This window comes from Pseudoliparis swirei, chromosome 20 (assembly GCF_029220125.1).
Source record: "Pseudoliparis swirei isolate HS2019 ecotype Mariana Trench chromosome 20, NWPU_hadal_v1, whole genome shotgun sequence".
Lineage (NCBI taxonomy): Eukaryota > Metazoa > Chordata > Actinopteri > Perciformes > Liparidae > Pseudoliparis > Pseudoliparis swirei.
In genome coordinates, this window is record NC_079407.1 from 11,653,149 (window position 1) to 11,667,261 (window position 14,113).

Here is a 14,113-nt window from a genome sequence, read left to right on the forward strand (position 1 = left end):
GAGTTTGGACACAAAGGACTTCCAGGCGTGCACGAGTTGTAATGCTGTAGGTCAGTGCCACAACATGTCCTCGGCATCCATCTGGAGGAGAAGGAGTAGAGGAGACAAGAGCAGCAGAGGAGTGAAGAGGCTGCGGAGAACTTGAAGCGTCTCGGTCCCGGACTCTCACTCACGAACACGAACTCCCGCGAAGGCACACAAAGTATCGCGTTAACCCAACTCCCGGTCCAGGGTTGCCCAGGCAATAAAACGTTTCCATGGAGACGCTCACACTCAATACCACAGATCAGACTGAATGAAGGAACCTCAAAGAGAAAGAGTAACGTATCGTAAATAATGACTTTATGAAATATGTACATGTAACAAGTTAGAGTCAATAGTTGCACTGTTGTCCGGCAACTTATTTCAGCTCGGGAGGACTTAACGGTTGGGCTTGATAAAGTTGGCTTTCTAGCCGGCTAAGCTAGTTTTAAACTGCGGTCAAATCAGCCGACACTTACATTTTTGTGTACCTATATACTGATGTTCACGGTAAACGCATTCAATCGGGAGCGCGCGAGGGTTTTGATAAAGTAATCGGAAAGATTCACGTGAAGCAGCATCCGGTTTTGCAAAGTTAGCGGAAAGAACCACGTGAAACAATATCCGTTTAAAAAAATAAGATGTCGACAAATCATACACTGACTAGCATATATAAGGAAACAATGAACTGCTTTTGTATCTTATTAGATATATAGATTGAGCGTTTCTAAGCTTAAATTATGCTAAACATTTTTTGTTTTACTGTAGCAAGGAAGAGTTTATAGAAATAAAAGTCTGACTTTTGTATGTTAAAAAAGCACATTTTCTAATTATTTGAAGTCCTGTAAATATATTTCCCCAACAAGTCCGGGAAATGACTGATGCAGATGTTTTCAAGACATATCTGAATTCCCCTACACTGGCAATCAAACAATTTTAACGTATCAATTAGGACATTTTTCAAAGTAAATGTCCCACATTTTTACAAGAAATTGGTAATTTCTTCAATGTTTGAGGCACTCTAGATATGTTTTTCCTCAGAGTCCCAGGCAACGACTGATACAGATGTGTTCAGGATGTCTCTGACTTTCACTACCCTGGCAATCAAACATATTTACTGTCGCAATTAGGAGATATTTCAAAGTAAAAGTCATACATTTTTACGAGAAAGCGTTCATTTCTTTAATGTTTGAGGTGATTTATATATGTTTTTCCTCAGAGTCCCAGGCAATGACTGATGCATTTGTCTTGATCTATGACTCCACCTATACTGACTGACCTACACTGGCAATAAAATATATGTTTTTTACAAATTAACCCTCCTGTTCTGTTTGTTTCTTATATACAGCCATGATGTTCCCGGGTCAATTTGACTTTTAATTTGAAAAATCTCTTAATTGCGACAGTTTGATTTCCAGGCTAGAGGAAGTCAGGGATGTCCTGATTACATCTGCATCAGTCATTGCCTGGGACTCTGAGGAAAATATATAGAAAGCACTTCAAACATTAAAGAAAAGAACGATTTCATGTAAAAATGGATGACTTTTACTTTGAAATATCTCCTAATTGGGACAGTAAATATGTTTGATTGCTAGTGTAGGGGATTTCAGATACGCATCTGCATCAGTCATTGCCTGGGACTCTGAGGAAAAACATATCCAGAGTGCCTCAAACATTAACGAAATGACAGATTTCTTTAAACATTTAGGACTTTTACTTTGAAAAATGTCCTAATTGATACATTAAAATTGTTTGATTGCCAGTGTAGGGGATTTCAGATATGTAATATGGAACGCATCTGCATCAGTCATTTCCTGGAACTCTTGGGGAAATCTATATACAGGACTTCAAATAATCAGAAATGTGCTTCTTTAACATAAAAAAGTCTGGCTTTTATTTTTATAAACTCTTCCTTGGTACAGTAAACATGTTTTAATTTTAGCATAATTTAAGGTAAATCTTAGAAACGATCTATCTATAAAGATACAATATCAGTTCATTGTATACTTTTATATGCTAGTGTATGAGCTGTCGACATCTTATTTTGAGAAACGGATGTTGTTTACGTAGTTCTTTCTGCTAACTTTGCTAAACTGGATGTTGTGTCACTTGAATCCTTCCGCTAACTTTATCAAAACCCTCGCGCGCTCCCGATCGAATGCGTTTACCGTGAACATCAGTCGATAGGTGCTCACACATGTGAGTGTCGACTGATTTGACCACGGAGATCCGAGTGTCGGCTGAGTTGACCGCAGTAGTTTTAAGCTCAGTTATCTACTTTATGTCCACTTTTACGGTGCTGTTCCCCAATCTGGACACACAGGATGGTCATATAATGGTAGTTTGTAAATAAGTGTTTTGGAAATTGATACAAAATAAACAAACAATGTGACGTCAGGCTTATTGTTGGGCAGGACGGTCACTATTTCTTCATACATTAATATTTATTAAAGAACAGTTTACGTTAAATTACAACCTGATACATTTTCAGTTCATTGACAGTTTTCATGTCAATTGTGTATTTTTCAATTGTGTATTTCATTATTTATTGTGCATTTCAGTGTGTTTGTCTCTGTTTGATAAAAAAATATCCTACATGCTTTGGTAAACACAGAGAAAGAAGAAAGGTTCGACGTGAGAGCTTGAAAAGAAATGGATGAGGAATATTTAAACACCATTCGCCAGGTAAAGCTCGGCTATTGGTTATATGTCATTTTGTACTTCTATCTCTGTGTGCACAGACATTATCCCACTAAATAACCGTCCTGTCTCTTTCCCTCGCCAATTTTCTCCTCGGCTACCTTCTTTCATCTCTCTCCATGAAAGCCGTTTTTCCGTTTATTAACTCTTTCTGGTTTACACAAAGAGTTATTTTCGGAAGAGAATGAGCGGGCTTTGGATCAATTTATTGATGACACATCCATCACAACCATGGTGGCCTACATGGACACTCAGGACAGGCTGCGGGTGGAGCACTCCATGCCCTCACAGGTGAAGTGCGCTTTCCTCCCCATTCAAACCTTCACGCTTTTTAAATGAGATAGTTTAAGACACAGGGACTCTTTTTTACATTCCTAAAAAGCACCACGTCTGAAAAGCTATAGTGTCCTCTCTAATACAGAGTGCTTCTCAATCAAGGGTGCCGGGATTCCCAGAGATCCTTGAGGGAGTTCCAGGGGGTATCAGAAAAATCGGAGGATAGTTTATTTGCAATATTTGATTAACTATGTCGGTGTAACTAATGTGATATAGGAGTCATGAGAGTGACTATAATGATCATATAGGTTTCTCTATCTCTATGTCTATCTCCTCAACTGTAATTTAAATCCCGATAAATGGGTCCTTGACCTTGTCCTTGGTCCTTGTTTGAAATCCAATTCCCTCCCTGTATTTTTCATCTCCCCTCATTACAACCACACCTAAATCATTATTTAATGGCTGCAGGTTGTGGAGCAGCTGACCTATTTTAACCGCATACCAGGAGCCATAATCACAGCGGAGACGTTTGCTGTGGCCGTGCAGTTTGGCACGGTGCGTGGCAACCCAATCGAGAGGCTGCTCAGTGAAATGACCTGTCTGCACGCCCCCACAGTTGCCCTAAGCACAGACATGGAGAAGAACATCAAGGAGGACTATACCAACCAGATGCACTGTTTTCTATTCAGCCTCACAGGTGGGTACCTAGAGGAAAAATGAGGGAGACAATTCACTATCAAACCACACCACACAAGGTAGTAGTTCTCTTCTCTGGACCACTGTAAGGGTATTACCTTTGCCTTACTCCTGATTTTACTTTGACTCTTTGGAAATCTCCTCTATACAATACATTAATTCAAGAGCAATCTACACCACCAGTGTTCACAAAGTGCCTTTAAAGCGTTTTAGATTAATTGATAAGTAGTTGACAAAGACTGTACATCTAGAAAGGCACTGTGTGTTTCCCAAAGGATGAGACAAAGATGTAATATTCCTGACATAATTCCTTTTTTTACCCGTCATTTTTCAACACAACTATTAGGCAATCCACCAAGAATCAAAGGCATTTTACAAATTTCTAGACCACCACATCTCTCTGGTGTAGCTAGACTATTTGATTCAGTAACAGTGAAGCTCATCTGTGACTGCAAATGCTGGGTTTACGGCATATGCATTCAAGTAGAGTCCTCCTTTATCCCTTGTATTCATCTCGCACTCCATGGTGCGACATAAAACACGTGCAGTTGTGCACAGGACTTGCTGACATTTTCACCGAGCCACATGTGTAATATTTTCCAAAATTGTTGTTCTCGAACAGATGCTGTTTATAAGAAGAAGGGCAAGACAGTTCTATACATCCCAATGGAAGCCCTGCAATGCATACCTGAGGTGTCCAGCAAGGACAATAAGCTGATACAGAGAATGGAGAGTAAGCTCTATTTATATGTGTATGTATAAGTTGCTGGGCGTGGTGCCTTTCTCTCCTTACATCTCTGTCTCTGTCTGTGGGGGCACACTCAAACGTCATTTCTGATATTTTTTAAAACATTGGCTTTGTGTCTCAGACTCTTTTGAGGTTTTATATAACGAGGCACTGGGTTCATAACCCCTCACCTGCATCAGTTAATTCTTATTTTTTTACTTAGTAGTTTTCACATAATTCCAATCCTGGCCTTCTCTGCTCCCTCCATCTGTCCTCCACTCTTCATTTCACCCTGCCTCTATTTTCCCTTTTCTTCCACCCACTTGTTCCTCCTGTTTTTAGCTGTTCTGATCCACTGGACGGATCAGATCAAGGAGCTACTGAGTACCCAAGAAATAATGAAGATGAGGGAAAACAACGGCCCGCTGAAGGAGATTGCCTATTGGAAGAGTCGCTCTGCAAAGCTGTCGAACATCAGCCAGCATCTGCAAAAGCCTGGGATCAGGCACATCCAGAAGATCCTGCTGCTCTCCAAGTCTCGCTACGTACAGGACTTCTGCAAACTGGTCCAGGAAATACAGGTACCAGGATTTTCAAGTCTAGAGGGCTTCTCACTGGTGCCGCTCATTACTGCAGCAACTTTACAAGCTAAAAAGTTTGAAAATGTGGACATGAGATCTTTTGTTGCCATGACTGAAGCATATTGCTAATAATAATAAACATTCATATTATCTTTTTTCCTCTGTGTTGCTCAGAAATATTCTGTGCAGGCCCAATCAAACATGAGCTTCCTGTCCATACTGAAGGAGCCATTGGAAGAGTTTGCCCGGCTAAAGCCCAGCCAATTCGCTCCGAAGCTGCGACACATTTTCAGTCTCATTTACATCATCTGGGACAACTCCCTCGACTACAACACCAACGAGAGGATCACTGGTCTCTTCTGCAAGGTTCCTGCATTTTACTGCATCAGAGTGATTGGGAGAGGTGTCTCTCACACCGGGTTTCTTTTATTAACCCCTTCTGTCTCTCTGTTAATTGAATGCACTTCCACACACACACACCGTTTGGTTGTACTGCACATACGCAGCCGCATGCTGCAATCCACCCTTCATGTTCCTGACTGCTCTTTTGTGGATTATTTTGATGTGCTTACTTCAACTTCTTTTACACAAGCAATCATGTCTTCCTCAGGCAATTCAGTGGAGCAACATTAACAGATAAGCCCTTCACTTTTATCCTCCTGTTTCCAATTTGTAGCAGCCAATGGCTAAAGGAGAATATGTCCATACTTTATCCAGTCTGTAATTCCAGCTAATTCTATAAGAGAAGGGGAACACAATTATAAACCTTTTGGCCTGAGGAGGATGTATTTTCTGGCTGCAAAAGGGACATTAGGAAACTTAGAACAAACAATATGCATTATTAAAAAAGTATTATTAAAAAAATTGCGAATGTAGTTATGTTGGTTTAATGTAAAAGTGACTTGTTATATTACCTAATAGAGCATATACCGGTAGTACATGTGAATACCAGTGTCTGTAACTTGGTTTCCTCGCTACTTATTAATTGTGACACGTGTTTCTTTTCTCCCGCCTTGCAGATGGGTAATGAGATCAGTCGCCTCTGCTTCCAGAGCATCTCTCTGGACAGGATCTTTAAGGGCTATGTGCTATCCAGCAAGCAGAACCTGAACGACTGTATCCAGTCCTGCCAGGAGTGGAAGAAGATTTTCCAGCACGCCTCACAGATTCACCAAAAGTAGGATAAATCGCACCTGTGTAGGGACTCAACACACTGTCATCTGGGCATGTTTGATTTCAGATATTGCAATCCACTGATTTGTATGGGTTTAGTGTCACATTCAATTGATGTTGAATTCAGGTAAATTTGGGTAACATGTTCTCAAATACTCACATACTGCTCATTTCATTTTTCATTTCTGTTTGCGACTCTTCACTCATTACCCCCATTCTCTGTGCTCCTCTTGGTCTACCCCTGCCCCCACCCCCTCTGTTTTTTTAACGTCAGGTATTCTCAAAAAGGCCGGGCCCTGGTGGACCAAAGCAACTGTTTTGTACTGGTTGATGTTTCCATCCAGAGATTCAAAGAGCTGCTGGAGGTGAATTTTAACCCACGTACACGTACAGTAAAAAAAAAACAATACTAAAAGGATTAAACACAGGATTGTAAGGCCACATTTCACAAATGGACAGGATGCTACACGGTGTTATTGTGGCTTCAAAAATGGATCTCATCCAGTCACAGTTGTTAAGTTAAGGCCACTTACTTTTTGTCAATGTTTCACGGTTAGGTCACGTTGCCTCCAAAGCTATGAGGCAGTCTACTATCACTGTTTTGCCATTGAACATCTTTTATTTTTAGAAACAAGGGCTGTAAGAAAAGTATTCATCGAAATGATGAGAGTGAAGTTGCATTGCCACAGGTATCACATTGGGACCATCGTAGGAAATATCAAATTATATGTGATGTGTTTTGTTCTCATTGTGGTTTAAACAGAGTCAAATACATTATAAGGCTCAGCATTTTATGATTTTCTTTTTTCATTTTGTTTCCACTTTGTTTGTATAAGTAGTATGTCTAAAGTCCTTCAATCAATTGAATATGACAGTAATTATTTTTTACTCTTCAAACCTTACAGTAATGCTACTTTTTTCTCTTGTCTTGTTACAGGATGTATTGTTTGTTATTTGGGATATTTATTTCCTCTGGTTTTGTCCCAGGTATGTGATTGCCAGTATCAGTTTGCCCGTTGGGAGGACGGCCAGCAGAGGGCCCTGCCATGCTTCAGCAGTTGCCAGGGACCTGAGTTCTCCCTCTCCCTCCTGGAGATAGAGGGCAACTTCCACCGTTGCCTTAAGAACGTGCACTTTCTTGACAAGGACATCCTTGATGTCAAGACCATCTTATGGGCCAGGCAATTCAACCAGTAGGTCTATTGCTCTTTTACACATTCAAACTGAGACTATATATAAAAGTAAAGTAAATACAAGCAAAGTCTTGAAGCAAGTGGGCATGACCATCACATCTTTTGCAATTTTGATGTTTTCTCACACTGGGTGCAGCCAGGAGAAGGTTGATTCAAGATGGAAGAGAGGCTGAGACATTATAAGTAGGAAGAAAAAAACAAGCGAACACAAACAAGCAAATACAAAGTAGGGTTTGGAGATTTGCTCGTCCAGTGGAAACCTGCTTTACGATCACATCTGTCCAGGTTAAATTAAGTCAAATGAGTGTGTATTTACGATAATGGATAGATATATATATATACAAATTGTTTTACCATTACCATCTAATTGACAATTAATGTATTTTTTGCCCAATATTTAATATAACAATTTTTCTGGTGATCAGTCGATTAATGTATCAAGTAATTTATTAATTATTCTAAACTACTGATTAACACAATCATCTATTTTTCCTAAAAATATATTTTTTAACTTTTGCAAACTGGACCAGTACATGGATCTCATTTATAACTGTTGCGTAAGCACGAAACCGGGCCAGACAGATGGGTGTGCCACTTCCCACTAACTCTGACCCTGTGAACATGTTAGTTTGGAGCCAGGAAAATTACCAAACTAAAAACAGACTTATGGCAAAGGAAAATTGAATTACAACTGGGTCTGTGCTCTTATTTCAGTGTGCTTCTAATCTATTTATCAGCTGATGGAACAAGCATTTATGTTTTCATGTGTGGATATTTTGTGTGTGTGTGTGTGTGTGTGTGTGTACGCAGGTTTCGTGCAGTTGTGAAGGATCTGGAAATGATGATGCGGAACCTGATCAATTCAGTGTTTAAGACGGTGTACACAGTGGAGGAAGGAGTTCGGCTTCTGTACATTTTTAGGACGCTCTGTTCTCGAGAGGTGTCTTTCTCGCAAACACACACACACACATACACACACACACACACATGCACACACCTACACACACACACACACACACATACAAATGTGAAATTTGCTTTCTTTTTATTAAACAGTTTGTTGCTCCCTGTATTCTGTATCTAGATTCTCTATTTTTTTTGCTCCACCTTTGTCTTCTCTCACTACCATGGAATTCATTCACTTTTGTCCAATCTTCTCCGTCCCAGGCCATTAGGCGCACCACAGAAGAGAAGGTGGAGCAAGTGATAAACATATTTGACAAGGAGCTCAAAATGGTCAACAAAGAGCTGAACCACAGGACAAGGTCTCCTCCTGACCACATACCCCAGTTGGCAGGCCAGGCTCACTGGTTGATAGCCCTCAAACAACGCTTAGTGAAACCCATGGAGGTGAGTCCATCACTACACAGTGACATAAAGTAAAGAAGTGAAGTAAGAACCATATGGTCTTCTCTGAACCCACCTTCTGGAGCTCTGTCCTTGACGTCTTCTTCACTTGTCCTCTCTCCTTCCCCTACAGGTGCTTCAGAAGGCCCATTTCCTACCCGAGACATTCAACCGCAAGCAGGTGTTCTTCACCTACAGCCAGATGGTTCATGTTCTGGACGAGTTGGAGAGGAAGAGCTTCAGCGAGTGGAACCAGATGCTGGATGGACAGTACCTCAAGAAACTGGAGCAGCCCCTCATGGTGCGCCACAAGGACAGCCCAGCCAAGCTCGACATCAACTTTGATAAGTGAGTGACATAATGAAGATTGCACACAAGATGACTCAAGGCATTCTCAAGTGCAGATTCACAGTCTTACATGTATTTTCTGTGTACTTGTCACACACACACAAACCTGAGCCAATGCCTTGTGTGGGTACTTCGCATCTATGCCCCACAAATACACACTCCTCATCAGCTGGATACACAGATATGCTCTGACATAATATATTAGTCATAAACTACACAGTTCTACATAAATGCTTGCACACATACATGACGCATGCATGTGCTAATCATTTATGTTGTGTGTTTTTCTTTAATGTGTTTTCTTGTCCAGAAACCTGTTGAAATTTTTCTCGGAGATCCACTACTGGGATCGACTAAAGTATGAGATCCCCCAGTGTGTGTCTCACATTTCCCAGGACAGGGAGGACATTAGAGGCCTGAGTGAGAAAGTACTGCTGCTGATCAGGGACTACAACAGGTCTGACTCTCACCTCACACACACACACACACACACACACACACACACACACACACACACACACACACACACACACACACACACACACACACACACACACACACACACACACACACACACACACACACACACACACACACACACACGCAACACTGAACAATGATTTCTGATACCAGGGGCCTGATGCGTATGGTTATATGGTAAACATCTGACTGTGCTTCATGTCCAAACACTAATGTGTTCATATGAATCACAAACCAAGTCTGTCAAACCTTTTTTTCTTCTTCTGTCAAGCATTACAATATTTGATTCTTAGATGGTAACATAGCACTTCACAGGGTATTTTAAATGAGATAACGTATTTAAAAACTCAAAACAAACAACAGTGGTTTAGTTGTTCCATATTTTGCCCACTCAGAAGTACTAACTCATTAAACAAAACACACACATATTACTGTGTGTGTGTGTGTGTGTGTGTACTGTATATATGTGTGTGTGTGTGTGGATCAGGATCATTGGAATGCTGTCTCCTGATGAGTTGGGTCTCTTCCGGGAGCGAATTCGTCTCATGGATAAGAAGATTCAGCCGGGGCTGTCCAGGCTCCTGTGGTCTTCTAAAGGAGCTGCTAGCATCTTCATCCGTGACTGCCTCCTGCATGTTAACAAGGTTGTTAAACAAAGTTCCCTTTATGATATGGGCATGGGTACAGATACAAAAAAGTGGGTAAATGGAGAGTTTGGTTTCAGCGTGTGGAATAAATCATATGAATAGCTGGGGGAAATCTGTTTGGCAAAAGTGTTTTTCGGTTGACTTCTGAACATGGAACCATTTTTTACAGAACTTACAATAAATAAGCGTCCTCAAGAGATCTGGAACCTATTCCTGGTTCAGTAAGCGAACCACATTGTACTGAGAAACCGCTTGGCTCTCCTTTTCATCCACTCCAGGTCCAGCAGATGGTCGATGGTTACAAAGCATCCAAACAATCTATATCCACACTCTGTTGCCAAATCAGTGAAACGTCGCTGATTAAATTGGATGTAAAGACCGTATACAGGTAGCAAGAGATGTTTGATTACTTATCCATTGCATAGGATGCCTAACACAGTAAATAGAAAAAATAACAAATATAAAGTTATATAAAGTATAAACAAGTATAAATATATAATTTAACATGTTTTAATTCACTTCCTACAACATGGTTCTTAATTAATAATATATTCATGTACTTAAAATGCATATTCATTAAGAACAGTAAACATTTGATCCAAATTCATCAGTTTAAACATCACACCCTTTCACTATATTCTTCTAATTAATTTCTTATTTAACTCAGTGGACATGTGGTTTTTGTTCACATTGTTTCCTTCTTGGTGGCATCATGGGTGTTTCTCCTCTTGCAATTATTAGGAACCTGGAGTTTGAGGATGACCAGAAGACTCACCAGCTGAGCCATCTCCAGATGCTGCGCTCAGCCCACCAGGATATTGTTCACATTATGACCCGCATCCACAACATCATCTCTAATGATGGACTGGAGGTTTGTCCTTTGTTTTTCATTCAGTATTGTGAGCCTTTCATCACAAATGTTCCTGCAATTTTAAATGAATTAGTTTAAATTGTATTCTATGCTTACTTAGATATACTGTAAGTATGATAGGTTGAGTAAGACGCCTCCAGATTTTTCCCTTATAACTTTTTCTGGAGATGAATATTGACCCACATATGTTTTAAAAGAAAAAACGAGTTGTATATTCCTGAGAAAACAATGTATAGAATCACACAAAAAGAATCCCTTTCAACTTTCCCTTCAATGATCGCAGGCCATCATGACCTAATAGAAATGTGTGTAGGTATTTGCTTCTGTAGGGACAACGATCAGGGGGCAAGAGCATAAACTTCTGGTGTTGTTGGGCCCTTCTTGTCTCTGGATAGAGATCGTTGTCGCTTTGTAAATGATCAAAAACAAGCTAGTAAAAAACACCATATTTTCAAATTCTCCCAAGGACGTATTCCAGCAATCATTGTAATTTGCAGCTGTATCTCTGAGCGGGGATCTCTTTCCTTTCTCATTGAGAGACAGATTTATTAAACCTTTTGTATTTTTCAGGTACCGCCCACATGGCCACTGTCATGTCATGTGTGTTATTTTTCATGGTGTTTCAGGTCCAGGAGCACTGGGTGACCTACACAGAGAAAGTGGACCACTTGGTAGAGCAAGCTCTTCGGAGCACCATCAAGCGCTCCATGGAGAAGCTATCCAGGGCCATCAATGGAGACAAAAAAACATCGCCCAATCCCTTGTTCAAAGTCCAGGTAGCACTGCGCCAGGAAACCCCCCAAACCAAACGAAAGGTACCATCCATACTTCTGAATTCAAATGGGTCATGTGATTATGAGTACAATATTTGGCCGTATATCTTCGGATGTGTTTCCATATGCTGACCCCTACATAGGGCAGAGGTTTATCACATGTGAGATGTAGGAAACTAGTCTCATTGTGCTGCTAGTTTAAGTGCTGCTTCCACATCTCGGTCAAACTGAGATTATTGTGTAGACAGGACATCCAAACCGTTTACACCATTATGAATCCACATTTAATGTATCATGGTCATATTTCCTCACCACACACATTGGAGCTTTTACTGGTGCAGCATTGCCGACATCACTTTTAGATAAGAAATAAATAAAAAACACTGCCACTGCGTCAGGTGGAACGTTAGCTTGCTAACAGTTGCAAAACATGTTTGTACTTACCTGATGATACATTGAGATGAGCATAGTGATATTCAAATGTTGACTTAAATGGTCACTGCAATTCTGTATTTTGTTTAGATTTATACATAGTTTTTACTATGTAAATTATTGAGTCATTTACGTCTACAAATGTCTAGCTTTGTAAATGATCAAAAACAAATATATTTAATCTAACCATCTATGAGGCTCACCAGTGGTTGTGAATAGCTGGTTTACAGTATGATAGCACAGGAGAATAGCTACATGTCCTGATCAACAGGATAGAACACACACACACACACACAAACATATGCAAAACATGCAGCGATCAATGAGTTGGACAAATTACTACCTTTGATCGCGACAATAAATTCACACACAGGTACACCTGCCACGCTCACATTGACGCATCTTATTCACTGTGCTCTTGCTGTGAGGCTTTGCTACATGTTATGGTGTGACTGTTTTTGTGCACACTTGCTTTTAACACACACACACACACACACAGCAAAAGTTTAGTTTAATTAACTGGCAATTTTATATTTTGGGTAAACGTGAGCGTCTGTTTTAACAGGTTGAGTTCTCCCCGTCACTCGAAAAGCTCGCTCAGATTGTGAACATTATGCCTCAGCTCATCAACACCATCTCAGAATTTAAACGACTGCCAGAAATTCTCTCCTGCATGCGGTCGCAGGGGAATCCCATACATATGAACATTGGTAAGAACTTTATATTTATTTATGTTTTTACATTTTTATTTAGCACGTGTTCCTTGTGGAGTGCAATTATGAACATCCAATCTGTTGTTATTGGGTGCTGGTCAAATGCAAACCTGCTTTAAACATACAGTTACACAATTACAGTGATTACTAAGCAGTTGTATGTGTATGTATACTTCTACCAAGTTTATCTGTCTGTCCCTTTTGTCACTGTGGTCCTCTTTGATCCTTCAGAGCAAGACGAGGAGATAAGGAAGATTCAGGCTGCGATTGCCGCAGGGATGACATCCAACGCCGGCCACCTGCAGACCTACCTGAAGACCTGGGACAAATACAGGGCTATCTGGGAGAGAAACCAGGACTCCTTTATAGAAGACTACCGGGGATTAAACAAACCAGTCACTACTTTTGATGCAGATATACACAGGCACAGTGCATTAAAATACTCACATCATTCTTCAAGAAGTTTCTATGAACCTTTTGGCAACAGCTGATTATTTTGTACAGCTCGCATTCTACAAGCCTATTCTCTCATGTGTGTTTTATCAGATTCCATTTCCCAAGTGCACATTTTTGTTTCATTTTTAATTATGTACAAGTTGTTTCCCATAATGAAGCAGACAGACTCCATAATCTCCCTCCTGTGTGTCATGTCCCCAGGTACACGGAGGAAGCCTCCAGCATTCAACAGAAAGAGACGGTATTGAACATCAGGTTTGTCACGCTGGACTGTTCACCAATCAAGTCCTCCTTGGCACAGCTCTACAGTGAGTGGCAAAACGGGTTCACTCAGCTGCTCAGCCACATGGCTAGCACCCACCTCAAAGAACTCCATGTCTCTCTGCACGACAATGCCAACAGGTGGGCTTTAAGGGGAGATGAAGCTGAACGGAGGAAAGGAAAGGGAGCACATTTTGATGCGCTAAATATTTGAAATATGGAGCATACTAAAGGTTTTGTTTGTGTGTGTGTAGGCTGAGGCAACCACCTCAGACACTGGCAGAGCTAGGTGAGAGCACAACGCTCTTAGTGACCATCCAGGGCGATTTGGCCAAGAAAGAGGCTCAGATTTCTCTCATCCATGATCAGTTTGCTATCCTGGACAAATATGAGGTCCCAGTGGAAAATGATGTAAGCA

General features: G+C 40.7%; 1 protein-coding gene across 1 annotated transcript in view; it reads left to right on the forward strand.

Annotated features, from left to right (window-relative positions):
• dnah2 (dynein, axonemal, heavy chain 2) overlaps window positions 1–14,113 on the forward strand; it is a 56,126-nt gene that overhangs the window by 616 nt on the left and 41,397 nt on the right. The window contains 21 exon segments of the mRNA XM_056441240.1: window positions 2,636–2,706; window positions 2,848–3,012; window positions 3,466–3,694; window positions 4,316–4,426; window positions 4,763–5,001; window positions 5,176–5,367; window positions 6,021–6,178; window positions 6,449–6,539; window positions 7,162–7,367; window positions 8,178–8,307; window positions 8,535–8,717; window positions 8,848–9,062; window positions 9,373–9,519; window positions 10,030–10,186; window positions 10,468–10,577; window positions 10,931–11,060; window positions 11,687–11,875; window positions 12,831–12,975; window positions 13,210–13,402; window positions 13,636–13,836; window positions 13,950–14,106. Coding sequence (XP_056297215.1) covers window positions 2,636–2,706; window positions 2,848–3,012; window positions 3,466–3,694; window positions 4,316–4,426; window positions 4,763–5,001; window positions 5,176–5,367; window positions 6,021–6,178; window positions 6,449–6,539; window positions 7,162–7,367; window positions 8,178–8,307; window positions 8,535–8,717; window positions 8,848–9,062; window positions 9,373–9,519; window positions 10,030–10,186; window positions 10,468–10,577; window positions 10,931–11,060; window positions 11,687–11,875; window positions 12,831–12,975; window positions 13,210–13,402; window positions 13,636–13,836; window positions 13,950–14,106 — 3,419 coding nt within the window.